The 12,883-nt window shown below is 32.1% G+C and overlaps 1 protein-coding gene across 1 annotated transcript in view; it reads left to right on the forward strand.

Annotated features, from left to right (window-relative positions):
* Positions 1-12,151, forward strand: part of LOC145317365 (uncharacterized) — a 35,245-nt gene extending 23,094 nt beyond the window's left edge. Inside the window, exons 6-10 of the mRNA XM_080158413.1 lie at positions 1,140-1,245; positions 3,465-3,631; positions 9,253-9,426; positions 9,810-9,948; positions 10,329-12,151. Coding sequence (XP_080014539.1) covers positions 1,140-1,245; positions 3,465-3,631; positions 9,253-9,426; positions 9,810-9,948; positions 10,329-10,466 — 724 coding nt within the window. The 3' untranslated portion in view covers positions 10,467-12,151. The remainder of the gene's footprint in view (positions 1-1,139; positions 1,246-3,464; positions 3,632-9,252; positions 9,427-9,809; positions 9,949-10,328) is intronic.
* The last annotated feature ends 732 nt before the right edge of the window (positions 12,152-12,883 follow it).

The raw sequence follows: 12,883 nt of genomic DNA on the forward strand, positions 1-12,883 counted from the left end.
TATGGGCTAACCAGTATCCAATATAATCTAACCTATCCTTACTTAAAGAATAAACAAACAAATGAAAAACTACGCATCCACCCTTATTTTCAAATAATTGGGGAGGGGGGATTCTATGGACGATTGGGCAGTTTACTGGTTGTTGTCATCCTTGTTTCTCTATGCATTGAAATTCACATACATAAAGTTTGTTTATAATCAACGAGAGGATTATTTATCTTTAAGTTGGAGAATAGTACAAAAAATAGTTTTTTTGGTCTGGTTGCTTTTCAGAAAAGGTTTTGTTTTGTAATAACCAGGGAGGGAGGGGACATTGGGATGTTTATTACACTGGTCCCTAAAGTTTTATTGTAATGTTTTCTTATTAATTAGCTTGACAACGTTGGGGACTTTTATCGAATTTTGATTGGTTGGTTCAATAAGTTGAGTGTCCAAACGTTTGATCCACAAATTGTATTCTACATAAGGGTTGATTTTGTGCATTATTATTGGGGGTGTACATCAATTTAATAGCCATTGTCTTATCCCTTTAGAATTAAGAAACCCTATTTCTTAATTTCAACATTTTATAAAAGTGTTTTTAGCATTGGGCTCGATCCTTGTCTTGTTGAATCAACCCTTACTTACAATATATATTATTTCTTTACTTTTTGGAGAATTTTCCTTGTGCAACAGTGCATAATGCATTGCTAAAATTTGCACTTAAATTCACCACCTGTTTGTGTGTGTGGGTGGGATTCTAATGAGCTAGAGTGTGTGTGACTGTCTTTGTGTGTGTGTGTGACTGTCTTTGTTTTTGTGTGTGTGTGTTTTCTATAAATTAAGTGCTTGACCTTTACATTATTTAAAGAAGAATCTTTTATGCTAAGTTGTTCTTTTAAATTTATCGCTACTTTTAGAGAAATACTAGATGTAATGCATAGGTTACTTAGTGGAGACATCACCAATGATATTCTAGTAATATTTCTAGAAGATCTAAAGAGTAATAATGGAAATAATAATAAGGTTGCTTGGTGGAGACAACATCTTTGATGTAGAGAATTATAATGGATATGATAATAATGTTACTTGGTGGAAACAGCATAAATATTATTATTCTACTATATGATGTAGATAGTAATAATGGATATAATATTAAGGTTACTTGGCGGAGACAACATCAATGATATTCTGGTGATACTTCTGGATGATCTGGAACGAACATTCGAGTCTGAAGAAGAAGCCCTGGCTTCTATGGTTTTAAAGGTGAGACTTATAAGAAAACTGATAAATTAGTAAGGACCCCGGGAGGGAGAGCTGGGCTGTTTACTACACTAGTTCCCAAAGTTTTGTAACGTTTTCTTATTCGTTGACTCTACAACTTTGGGGACTCATATTGAATTTTGAACTTTGCAACCACTTATCGTAATTTACAGAAGGGGTAATTTTGTGTATCGTCATAGGGAATGTACATCAATTTATCGGCCATTGTCTTATCTTTTTAGATCCCTGGTAAAGACCTCTTCCCCCAAAAAGTGTTGAATAATATTTTTTCTCGTATTCATTCGAATCCAGTGGACAGGAACCGGTTCTCATCAATACGAAAAAACTATGTCTAGCCCCGAATTATATCCAGCTTTCTACGAATATAAAAATGTACAATCATAAGATTAAAACCAGTTTTTTTAGCCGGTGCCTTCGGCACCTCGGGGCTAAAAAATACTAGTTTTAATCTCATAATTATACATTCTATATCCGCGGAAAGCCGTTTATAATACGATGCGAGAAATAACTATTCTTTGATTTTGATTGTATTTTATAAGTTGAAATAAGCAATTTATGTAATCTGTTATGTGGCCTTGCAAATAATAAAATTGTACATGTTATCTTTAGTCTGATAAAATTTTTATTAAAACAAAATTTTATATTGAATTTACAAATTTAACAGGGTGTGTCATCGAAAGTTGTAAAGGGTAATAAAACGTGGATGATAACAGAAATGAAACGCTTTTCATTTTGTAAAATTTTTAAACATAGGCAACAAAGGTCCTTTCTCTAAATGTGCCAAGAGAGCACAGAAACACCTCTTGTTTTTATATTAATTTAAAATTATGGGGGGGTAGGGGTTTGTGCATGACCACCACTGCACTGCAAGGGCAATAATCCTGCGGGGCCTTACCTGCTGTGCCCTAAACATGCAGGACTACTCTATCCTATCCTAAACGAAGGTAAACACTAACACAAGAAAGACCTTCACTATGTTATTTTCAATTTATTTCAAAATAAGGGGAAGGGGGTGGTTGGGGTTCTGTGCTCGTGCGTCACTTTTAGGGAAACCGCCACCAAATATTTAATAACTATTTAAAGATAAAATTAACTTTATTAGCAGACAGATGGATAAAAAATACGCAAAACTTTAAACAGTTTCTCTGTCACCTTTTATAAGGGTATAAATTGTCTTCATTAATTTGGAATAACTGGAGATGATATCAAGATTTATAGGCTATTGATTAGCTATAACAAGATGAAACGAGGCGTGTGTTCAATATAACCAAATTGTATGGAGCAAGGAGGAAAATAAATGTGTAAATATAGATATATAATCCAGATAACTGTGTTGGGGACATTTTTCGTATGCTTTGCAAATTGCATGATGATCTTTTGTAGCGACATGTCTGTGTTAATATATAGGCTGATATTTAAAGACCCAATTGAAAGTCGGCACAGGGATCATGGAGTGGATACATATAAATATTTAACCCCTTCTCCCTGTATTGTTTTTCTCTGATGAGAGGATATAAATTAGAGGTCTGGTTAGTTTACAGACAACCATTTTATTGTATTTTGTTTGTCTAAGAGTTCCGACTGCAAATGCAAATGTGTAACCTATGTTTCTTTGAGGTCCAGAACTTTGTTTCTCTTATCATTAATGCCAATAACTAGGTAGTTCATCAAGACTTTTTAACGTTAAATCTCAGGCATGACGAAGTGCGGATCAGTCTTGAACATCTCTGATTATTGGCGGATTTTAAGTTTATTCATTTAGAATGGAAAATATCGCTAGAAATATCTGAGTTAGTGTTAGCAAGTTCTTAAATATTACTTCATTGTAAAAGCTCCACAACGTGATACGTAGGTGGTAATAACATCTCAGGGAACCAAGGGATAGGACAAAAGACAATAAATTAATTTTGACTAACTAAATTATCCTACATATAGATTTAGCTTATTGGTGGAAAAGTTTGTGCACTTTTACTTTTTGCAAAACAACAAAGTTTATAATATGCCTATTTTGGGCAAAGGCATTCCTCCCTACATATAGTTTTAAATGTCACATGCCAGACATGGCAAATCTAAGTACTCTTTTTAATGTCTTTAGTATTTTGCTGTGTTGTCGGTAGAAAGCAAACACTATTTGTGCTTATGCTGTTTTTTTTTTAAGTGTTTAATAATGGTAAAAATACAATGTTACCATTTTTCTCTAGGTTTGTCTGAATGGCAGTCCTGGCAAGGAGGGCCTGTCCCAGGTATCTGGCTGGTTGATGGCTGGCAGGCTGGCGGCTGTACAGATCTCCTGCACCAAGCTGACTGCTGACTGTCCTGGCGGCAGCGACAGGCTTGTCTTCCATAATATCAGCGGTGATCAATTAAAGTAAGATTATTTTTTAACAAGGACAATTTTGTCCATAAAAAGTTATTTTTGGTAAATTTTGTCATTGTAGCAATGAATATTTTTAATATTTAAACCATTTGTAATTGTATATATAGAAGATACATTCTTTGATCTAATAAACATAAATAAGTACGATGTAGGAATGTTAGAAACGTTTAAATGTGTTTAAACTTCACTTTCAAACGCTAATGACGATTTGTTCTGTTTCTTAAATAACCGCAACCTTATAGTTCTTGTAAAAGTTGTAAATTTTAGAATATTTTTAGTAAAATCTTTCTATGTATTAAAGGATACAAATAAACAAACAAAGCAATTTTTAAAAAGTTTGTTTAACCTATTAAAAATATTCAATTTAATGCATTATTAATTGAATTATATACATGTACACGTAACCAGATAACAAATAAATTGAAAGAATAGCTCAACTCTCGACAAGATTAAATTTCAAATTATGTGAAATTTTCGTAGTTTAAGTAGTTTAAATTTCAACGTAAGCGTTTAAAATTACATTAATTCCAAAACATGTTCCATCAAATTAAATCTTCATGCCAATTAATGTTTTGAGAAATATTACACTTATTATTTATTTTTCGGCACGCTTATCAATTTAATTGGCTAATAATAGCAGTACTGGTAAATTTCTATCCGTATATATACTTATATTAAATAGGGATCTATAGGGATAAGACAATGACTGATTAATTGAAGTACATTATACATCCACACTGATGATACACCAAATTACTCCTTCAGGAGATTACATTTAGTGGTTGAAACATTTGAACACCTAACTTAATAAATCAACCAACCAAATTCAAAAAAGTCCTCAATGTTAAGCCAACGAATAAGTAAAAGTTTCATAAAACTTCGATGAATATTGCAGTGTAATAAACATCTCTCTGTAAATATATACATTAGTCAGCTATGAATTGTTGAATTCTAATTTCTCAGAATAAAAAAAGCTTTTGAGAAATTATATCGTTGAAACACTTCGTCGCTCGTATTATTGGAATATATCGTATTAAAGTATATAAATAGACAAAAGGGTTCGTTTGCTTTGAAATTCCTTTTTTTAGTTTGACAGATTATGGTGCCAGATTGACCATCTAGATCTCTGACAAATAACGAAAATTATGAATGAAATCAGATTGTTTATTAATTTGACAGAAACAATCCTTTCCATAACAAGATAGAAGTTGTGTGAATTATTTTCAATATTGTTACATATAAACAGATGCAATTTTCCGTTTTCTGTTGTATTTAACTCGGTTGCATTATCCTGTCAAAATCTAAAACCGTCCCCCCCCCCCCCCTATATTTGTTACAAATGCAGGATTGGGTACCAAATAATGCCACGTCGTAGCGGCCATGCGTCTTACGTCATATTGGAAGGGTGACACAAATTTCAGATAAGTTTTCGCAATTTGATTTACTATTTTTCTCTACAAGATAAAATGATGCTTGCTAGATTATCTAATTCGATATAATATAAAGATAAATTTTTATCAAATCGCCAAATATGGGGTCTGAAATTTGCGTCACACTTTTAACCTGACGCAATACGCATAACCGCTACGACCGTGGCATTATTTTGTCCACTATCATATGCAGAACTTAGCATATAATGGGGATATGGGGAGGTGAAATCATTGTCCATTATCCTTTCCCTCTATCCCTGTTTCATATTGCTATTGTTTATAATTTTGTCAAGGAAACAAAAATTCCTTGCTTAAGGATATTCTCAGGGGTACAGGGAATAGTGAATAGAAGATAAATAAAAATTATCCCTTTCGTGACAACGCATCTTAAGGGGCGTTTGTTTTGTCGTATTTTCACAATGGCTTTTGGTTATTTTAGTTATGGTTATTTTAGATTAGGTTAGGTTAGGCTGCAGGGGCTAGAAATAGAAGAAAAGCTACTGTGAAAATACGAAGAAACGTCACGAATCATCTTCTACTTAATGTTGTTAATTGCCTAAACACTATGATGCTTCGTGATTAGGTCGTAGATTAATTTATATTCTTTTGACATTAACTTGTATCTTATGGACACTTAAGATTTTAAAGTTATTTTTCAATTTTATAGAATATCCTTTTAAAGAAGTAGCACAATGTGTGAGTAGGTTGCTTAAAATATATCCTAAATTTATTAAGGGATAAGACAATAGTCAATTAATCAATATACATTCTCAATGATGATTTTAAAAAATAATCTTTCTGTGGATTATAATTGTTGATTGATTACTTTGGACACTGCTAGTTTTGAATCAACCAATCAAGATTGAATGAAAATGCCCAAAAATTCAAATTAACCAATGGGAGAACTTTAGAGCATAATTTGTAGTCGAATGTCCCATCTCTCCCTTAATTTTCTATGTTATTGTAGGGACATACTTTTTCTAGATTTCACACGCTTTAAGCATTTTTTTTATACAATTACCATAATCCACATCATACAAACAACAAATTAAAAGTTTTTTTAAAATTGAAAAAAAATGACCAATTTGTATGCTTATTTTAAAATGTTATTAGTGGAAAGAGATGTTATAAGAAAAAAGTAAAATCTTATACTTACATCCATATTGGAGTACCTATTAACATATCTACCACTTAGGATAACTTATCTTAGGAGATAAGGATGGTTATACCTAACTTTTTGTGATTTCTGCCTAATGCATAGGTTTTAATAAAAAGTTTTGATACCAAATTAACATTATTAGATTAATTATAGAGTAGCTTCGCTTGTAAGTAAGTTATAAACATGAAATTAATTTTACTAACACAATGGATACAGGGATGGGGCAATTGGTATGATATTTTTTTAATTCTCTTTAAAATAAAAGGATGGTCTAAGTCTTATACTTCGAATATTACATTTTATATAAGGGATTATTTTGGGACAGCGGAAAGTGTCATGTGTGACGTCATGAAAATACCTTTATTATCACTCTCTTTTATAGTGATTTCCTTTCCCATTTACCTCTTATCCTTCCTTTTTAGACGTATTTTATGACGTCACACATGACACTTTCCGCTGTCCCATTATTTTCTATTGGCTTATCCTCACTTCCCTCACAATTAGAATTTATATACCACATTTTGGCTACAAAATAAATAACCACAATTTTAAAAAAATATAACTTCAACTAATATTAACAACAATTCTAGTAAATGCTAGTTTCACGGTTTTTAATGGCGTAATTACTCTATAAGTATAACTGAAGTCTTTGTAAAGCTCATTGAGTATAACCTAAAATTTCTTTAATTGGATGTGCACTATCAAAAATGTCTCTTGGTAATTAGATAATAATAATTGGCAGAAAATATTACCTTTTTTTTCTTTGATGCTATTTAAGATAGATATTGGGTTACATAGACGTCCAAGCTCTTTTTTTTTTTGGGGGGGGTAAAATGGCGCTTCGCGCGCCGCAAATTTCCCCCCCCCCCAAAAAAAAACATTTTTACCCCGGGGGTAAAATTTGCTTGGGGGGGGGGGTAATTACCCCACCTGAAATCTGTTGGCAGGGGTAAATTTAGTTTACCCCCCCAAAATTTACCCCCGGGGTAAAATTTTTTTGGGCGGGTAATTTAAATTTTATTAAAAATTTAGTATTAAAAATGCGCGCGAAGGGCGCAAAAATTTTTTTTATTCAAGATTTTTTATTTTGGGGGGGTATTTATCCCCCCAAAATTGTTTGGGGGGGGGGGTAAATACCCCCTCCTAAATGGTTGGGGGTGCCTACGGCACCCCCAGGATAGGGGTAAATTGTAAATGGGGGGGGGGGGTAATCGCCCCATTACCCCCCCCCTTGGACGTCTATGTTGGGTTAGTATGTCCTTTTTTCATTTTTTTCTAATCTCTTTTTTACTTAACATTTGGTCTATAAATCAATTTGTCCGGTTGTCAATCCATGTATTTTTGAGCTTCACAAAATAGATATCTACCTTTTAAAGCATATGAGAAAATTTATTTCATTTTTGTTTTTGTGAGAGTAGGTGTTAACGATGCGTTAGAATTGATTTTCTTCCATTCACATATCTCTGAATTCAAGTTCTTTACATGTTAAGTTGTTATGGAATGTAGAAAAGCCAGAGAGAGAGAGAGTGGGCTGTTAATTGCCTAGTCTCCAAAGTTTTCCTATTCGTTGGCTCAACAACATTGGGGAGTTGGACTTTAGTTCAAACCTTTCAACCAATAACTTTAATCTACTGTAGGGGTAATTTTGTGTATAATCATTAGGAATGTACATTAATTTATCAGCCATTGTCTTATCCCTTTAGATTCCTGATGTAAAGCTATTAAATGACTCACTATATAATACTCAGACATTACATATCTCATAACTCAATCTTTTTGAGAGATAAAGAAAAACCTTTGTTCGTCATTTTTATGATTATGGGTTGGAAGTTTATTTAAAGTCGCAATATTTGAATGAGAATTTAGCTATATTTTTATAGTTTCAAACAAACTTTTGTACAGAAAGGGCCATAGAAGGTTAATCGAAATATATTCCTAATTTTGAGGTGTTTTTTTTATGAATAGTCTCTTTTTAACACTAGTGCCGTGTATTTTTCTATTTTACTCTTATAAAATAAAAATAGTTCCTACTGCTGCTATGTCAGAAAAGTGAAAATAAGTTTAAGTATGGATAATGCTTTCCCCTAAATGAAAGCGTAACTCATTGTCATGTGTATTTGAGATTTCTAGACAACGGTCCTAACTTTTCCAAGTTTTATTTTAATATTAATGTCTGAACGCTCCTAGGCCTACCTAACTTTAATAATGTGTAGAATGTTTGGTATTTCCTAAATGATGTTTGCAAGATACAGAGAGAGGAACAACGTGTTATAATTTAACTTTTATACAAAAAGCCACGGATATAAGGATTGTTTTAAATGAAGAAAGCATATTTTTCATATAGACGTTTTATAATCACAGATAAAAAGTAGTCCAAAAATGTTCTCAATAAACCCTTTAATAGATATGGTAAACTCGTAAATAATAACAGCTGCGCCCCTAGATATAGATATAGATTATAGTAAACCTTCTATATAGAGACACATAAGATGAAAAAATAAAATCGGTTTAGTGGTCAGTACGATCTTTTGGAACAGACAGACAGATACCGACATTGAAATCTTATCTATTTTATGGAAGAACAAATCTATTTTCACTTTGACTTTAAACTTTAAGATTTGACAAAATTATAAAGAAATACTGATTATTATAAAAATATTGGTATACATAACCTTACAAGAGTATGCACTAAAGCTATAAAAAACAAACATTATTATCATTAAATTAGAAATAATGGCTAAAACAATTTTTCTTAAGATGCCAAATACCTTAATTCCATTTGAAAAAGTTGTTGGAATTTGCAAACTATAGATTAGCTTCTAAACTTTAAAGTTTGTGTTTTAGATAGAGTTATGGTTTATATATCATTTTCTATAGATTTCACACAAGTTTGTCTTTGCCCCTTGCCTCTAAGAGCTTAGTCCCCGGAGGAACGCCTAACTCTTCACCTTTAAGAAAAAATTTTAAAATCTGATCTTTAGTTGAATGTTATCATTCTTTTAATATAACAATTTTATTTTTAGATCCTATGTTGTTGAGCACGACTGGACCCAGACAAATAAGAAGGAGGGAACATTTGTGCTGGACTCAACAGCTGACAGTGGAGATGGTCACGATACTGTACACTCTGTACAAACTGTGAGTCGTACCAGTACACCAGCTGCTTCCTCCAGACCTTCCTCTACCAGATCTCATGGGTAAGGACAAAGAAAATAGGAATCATAATGCAAAGCTTAAAAGGATAATTCTAACATGTCTAAATTAACGAAAAGAGCTAACCGTTACGAATGGACGGACCGACTCTAATTATAAAAAAGCTTTGCTTTTAAGTTTTTAACAATGTTCAGCAAAAGCTGACACAAGTAGGATGAAAAAAATCTTCCTTCATCCTATTATATAAAAGTTAAAGGGTCTGTCTGTCCCGGCCGAAGGATCTTGCTTATCGCTGGTTCTCCTTTACAGTGTAGTTAATCATAGGTAAAAGGATGGTTTATAACTATTAAGGATATGTAAAAAGCTCCTTTATCACATGACCTATCTTCCTAATGATTTTAGAAAATAAACTATCTAAATATTTTAGGTCGCGGATACCATCTGCCAATCTAAACCGGCGGTCCATTAACCTGGATTACTCCAGCCATTCTTCCCTGTCCGCCTCAATGAATGGCGGCGGAAGTTTCATCCACAACAAGTCAGAACTTAGCGCCGTTATTTCACAGGTAAAGCATTATTTGTATGTTTGCACATTTTCATAAACCACTCTCCCCTAAGTTTCTAAAAACGTAATACATTTAATTGTTAAGTTTAGTCAAATATTATTTAAAAGTAATTTATGTATTTAGAAAACAAGCTTTCTTTACAACTTTTGATTATTGTGGGTTGCTTTGATTATTTAATGAAGTAATGAACCCAATAATAGGGTGTAAAAAGTCAAAACTTAACTTGAATTGAAAATTAAAGGGATTATAAACCGTGGCGATGCAGACCTAAATATTTTGGTGGCGTTCTGGTGTTCGTTTTTGAACGTCAATGTATCATCCATTTGGCTTTCCATAGCTTATGTTCATATTAGCTTCTTTCATTTGTATATATTTGTCAGGTTGAAGAGGACGTGGCACCGTTGGCGCGCGCAAATGCACAAATCCGAGAGAGCTTGGAACAATTGCAACAACACCTTATGCAGCTGAGATCTGTCTCCGCCATGGATGCCAGCTTGACTGACAGCTCACTTGACTAGATGTTAATCCGCACCTTAGTGCTTGTGTGAAAGCGTTCGCTATCTGTTGAGGTTATGGGTTCGAATCTTGGCAAAAATCGTGTCGTAACTGAAGACTTTAGGATCTTACTGCTTCTCTGTCAGACACATGACAATGAAATTGAGAGATTGGGGGAATGCCTAGCTTATTCTGTTCATCCAAAAATGATCTTAGGAGAAAGACAGATAATTTATGGATGATAGCTTTCTTGTATATATAAATAAACAGAGCTCATTCTATTTAACTCTTGCTCCCTTCTTAACTTTATTTTTCATCGAATTCTAAACACTCAACCTAAAAAAATCAATTCATCGCCTCCATTGTCTTATCCCTTAAAATCCCTGTAAACATCTATTTTCTATCCCTAATAACCAGACACTAGACAAAACAGGAAATATATTTATATATTTTATGTGACTAAAAGCATAAAAGACATTTAGTTGTATTAGTTGCTACAAAATTGAATCAATGCTCCGTTTAAGTTAATTAAAGTTAAAGTCATTGTTGTATTTAAAATCGTTGACAGTATTAACAAATTACTTCTTTGACTTTTTACTTTATTTTTATGTATATTTTTTATCCTGAAATATTGTAATTAGGTTTTTAATAATTTGTATATATTTATTTAAGACAATTTTTGTGTTATTCAGTCAAATTCACAAAATACTATTTTATGTTTTTGAAATGCTCCTAAATTCAGTTTAGTAATATATTTCAGTTTTTGTGAATATTTTGAAACCCAAAGAAAATTATATAAAGCTTAAAACCATGCAAATTAAAACATGAACTTATTCTTGACGTTTTTGTAATTATGAATAAAATTTTAAAGCTGTGATAATTTTGCTATTTGTCCTTATATAATGTATGTAGTTTTAAAAATGCTAATTTTTATTTGTATTTATTTATTTGATGTTTTTACTCACAAAACTGTTTAAATTTAGAAAAGGCGTGCATATTAGGAAGGTACCCTTCCTTGTCCAAATAAGGGTGGGTTTTTCCTAGGTGAAAATTTCCAGAATGGTTGGTGGTTTACTTACAACTTTATGCATGCCGCCACACAAGCACCTCCCCACAAAAAACAGTTCAGAAGGTTAGGGGGGTGTCTAAATTTTTATGGCACTTATTACCCCACCTTTCCATCAAAACTTGTGTACACGCCCTTTAAAATATAAGTTAACTGATAAAGTAAAATGAGATTTTAAAGTGGCACTTGACGTTAATATTTTTCCTCCAATTTTTCTGGATAATGTATTGTACAGTTGTTACATCCTCAAATACTTTACCCAACACAGTAAAGTGAACAGCAAGTTTCAACTAATTAAAGATTATGTCTGGACAGAGGAAAAGTTGGAGGCAAAATAGTTTTCTTTAAGTGCCTTTTTAATCCACGAACATTTGACTCAATTAAAAACTAAAAAATGTTGTTTAGATTGTTCTGTTTTTCTAATTTGACTAAAAAATTGTATAATGAAAATATTAGTTTTGTAAATTAACAATTAAAAACCAAAGATGTAAAATATAAAAATGTAAATAAACATTTGTATTTATAGTAACAGTATTAGTTTAATCAAAAATCATCTTTTTATGAAATGTAAAGTTGAAATTTTGCTGTGATTGTTTATCATTCAAATTAAATAAATGATGACAATTTGAATTTTAAAAAAAATGTATTTTTGTGTATGGATTACTTATTACTTAATACTAGCGAGTGCGCCCCTGGTTTTAGGGTAGGGAGCTTTGTAAAATAGCCAAAAACCATTTTAACACTTGCTATAAAAAGTCTTTATTGCGAATTAATGTAAATTGGCATTTGGAATTAGGTCTTCTTGTAGTGAAGTTTAGACTCCGCTAGTTTGTACAACCTAATCCAGAATTGATAAAATTCAACCAAGTTTTATGTCGGCGAATGAGAGAACATGTTTAATGTTTATATAAGACTTTGAAGAGTAGTTTAATTTGCAGTCTAAAATGTCGCGTCACTTTATAATTTGTTCTATCACTTCTCTGTAAAAACTCATGATATATTTAATTTTAGGCTAGCAGTAAGGAACAAGGTTATTTTGATCTTAAATAATATTCATTTCTATTTTTTTTCGGGCCAAATCACTCTGAAAGTATTAATTTCTGTTGGATTATCATTATTAGTACGGAAATAATGTCAAATGTCATCCTTATAATCTGGCACCTCTGTTTATTATTTTGAAATGCGCCGAACGCGGCATTCAATGTTTACATTTTCAAATTCCGGGTTGAAGTTTTATGAAGTCAAAATAAATAATTTCAGAAATTAATGAATTATTCTTTACTTGCGGCTACGCCTCAGCCTCTATATAGCTTAAAAACCACCTCAAGACCTATATATATAAATAAAATAACCTTAAACCATCACAGAAACAAC

Source organism: Acartia tonsa, chromosome 4 (assembly GCF_053477335.1).
Source record: "Acartia tonsa isolate MP-2025a chromosome 4, ASM5347733v1, whole genome shotgun sequence".
NCBI classification, from domain to species: Eukaryota; Metazoa; Arthropoda; class Copepoda; order Calanoida; family Acartiidae; genus Acartia; species Acartia tonsa.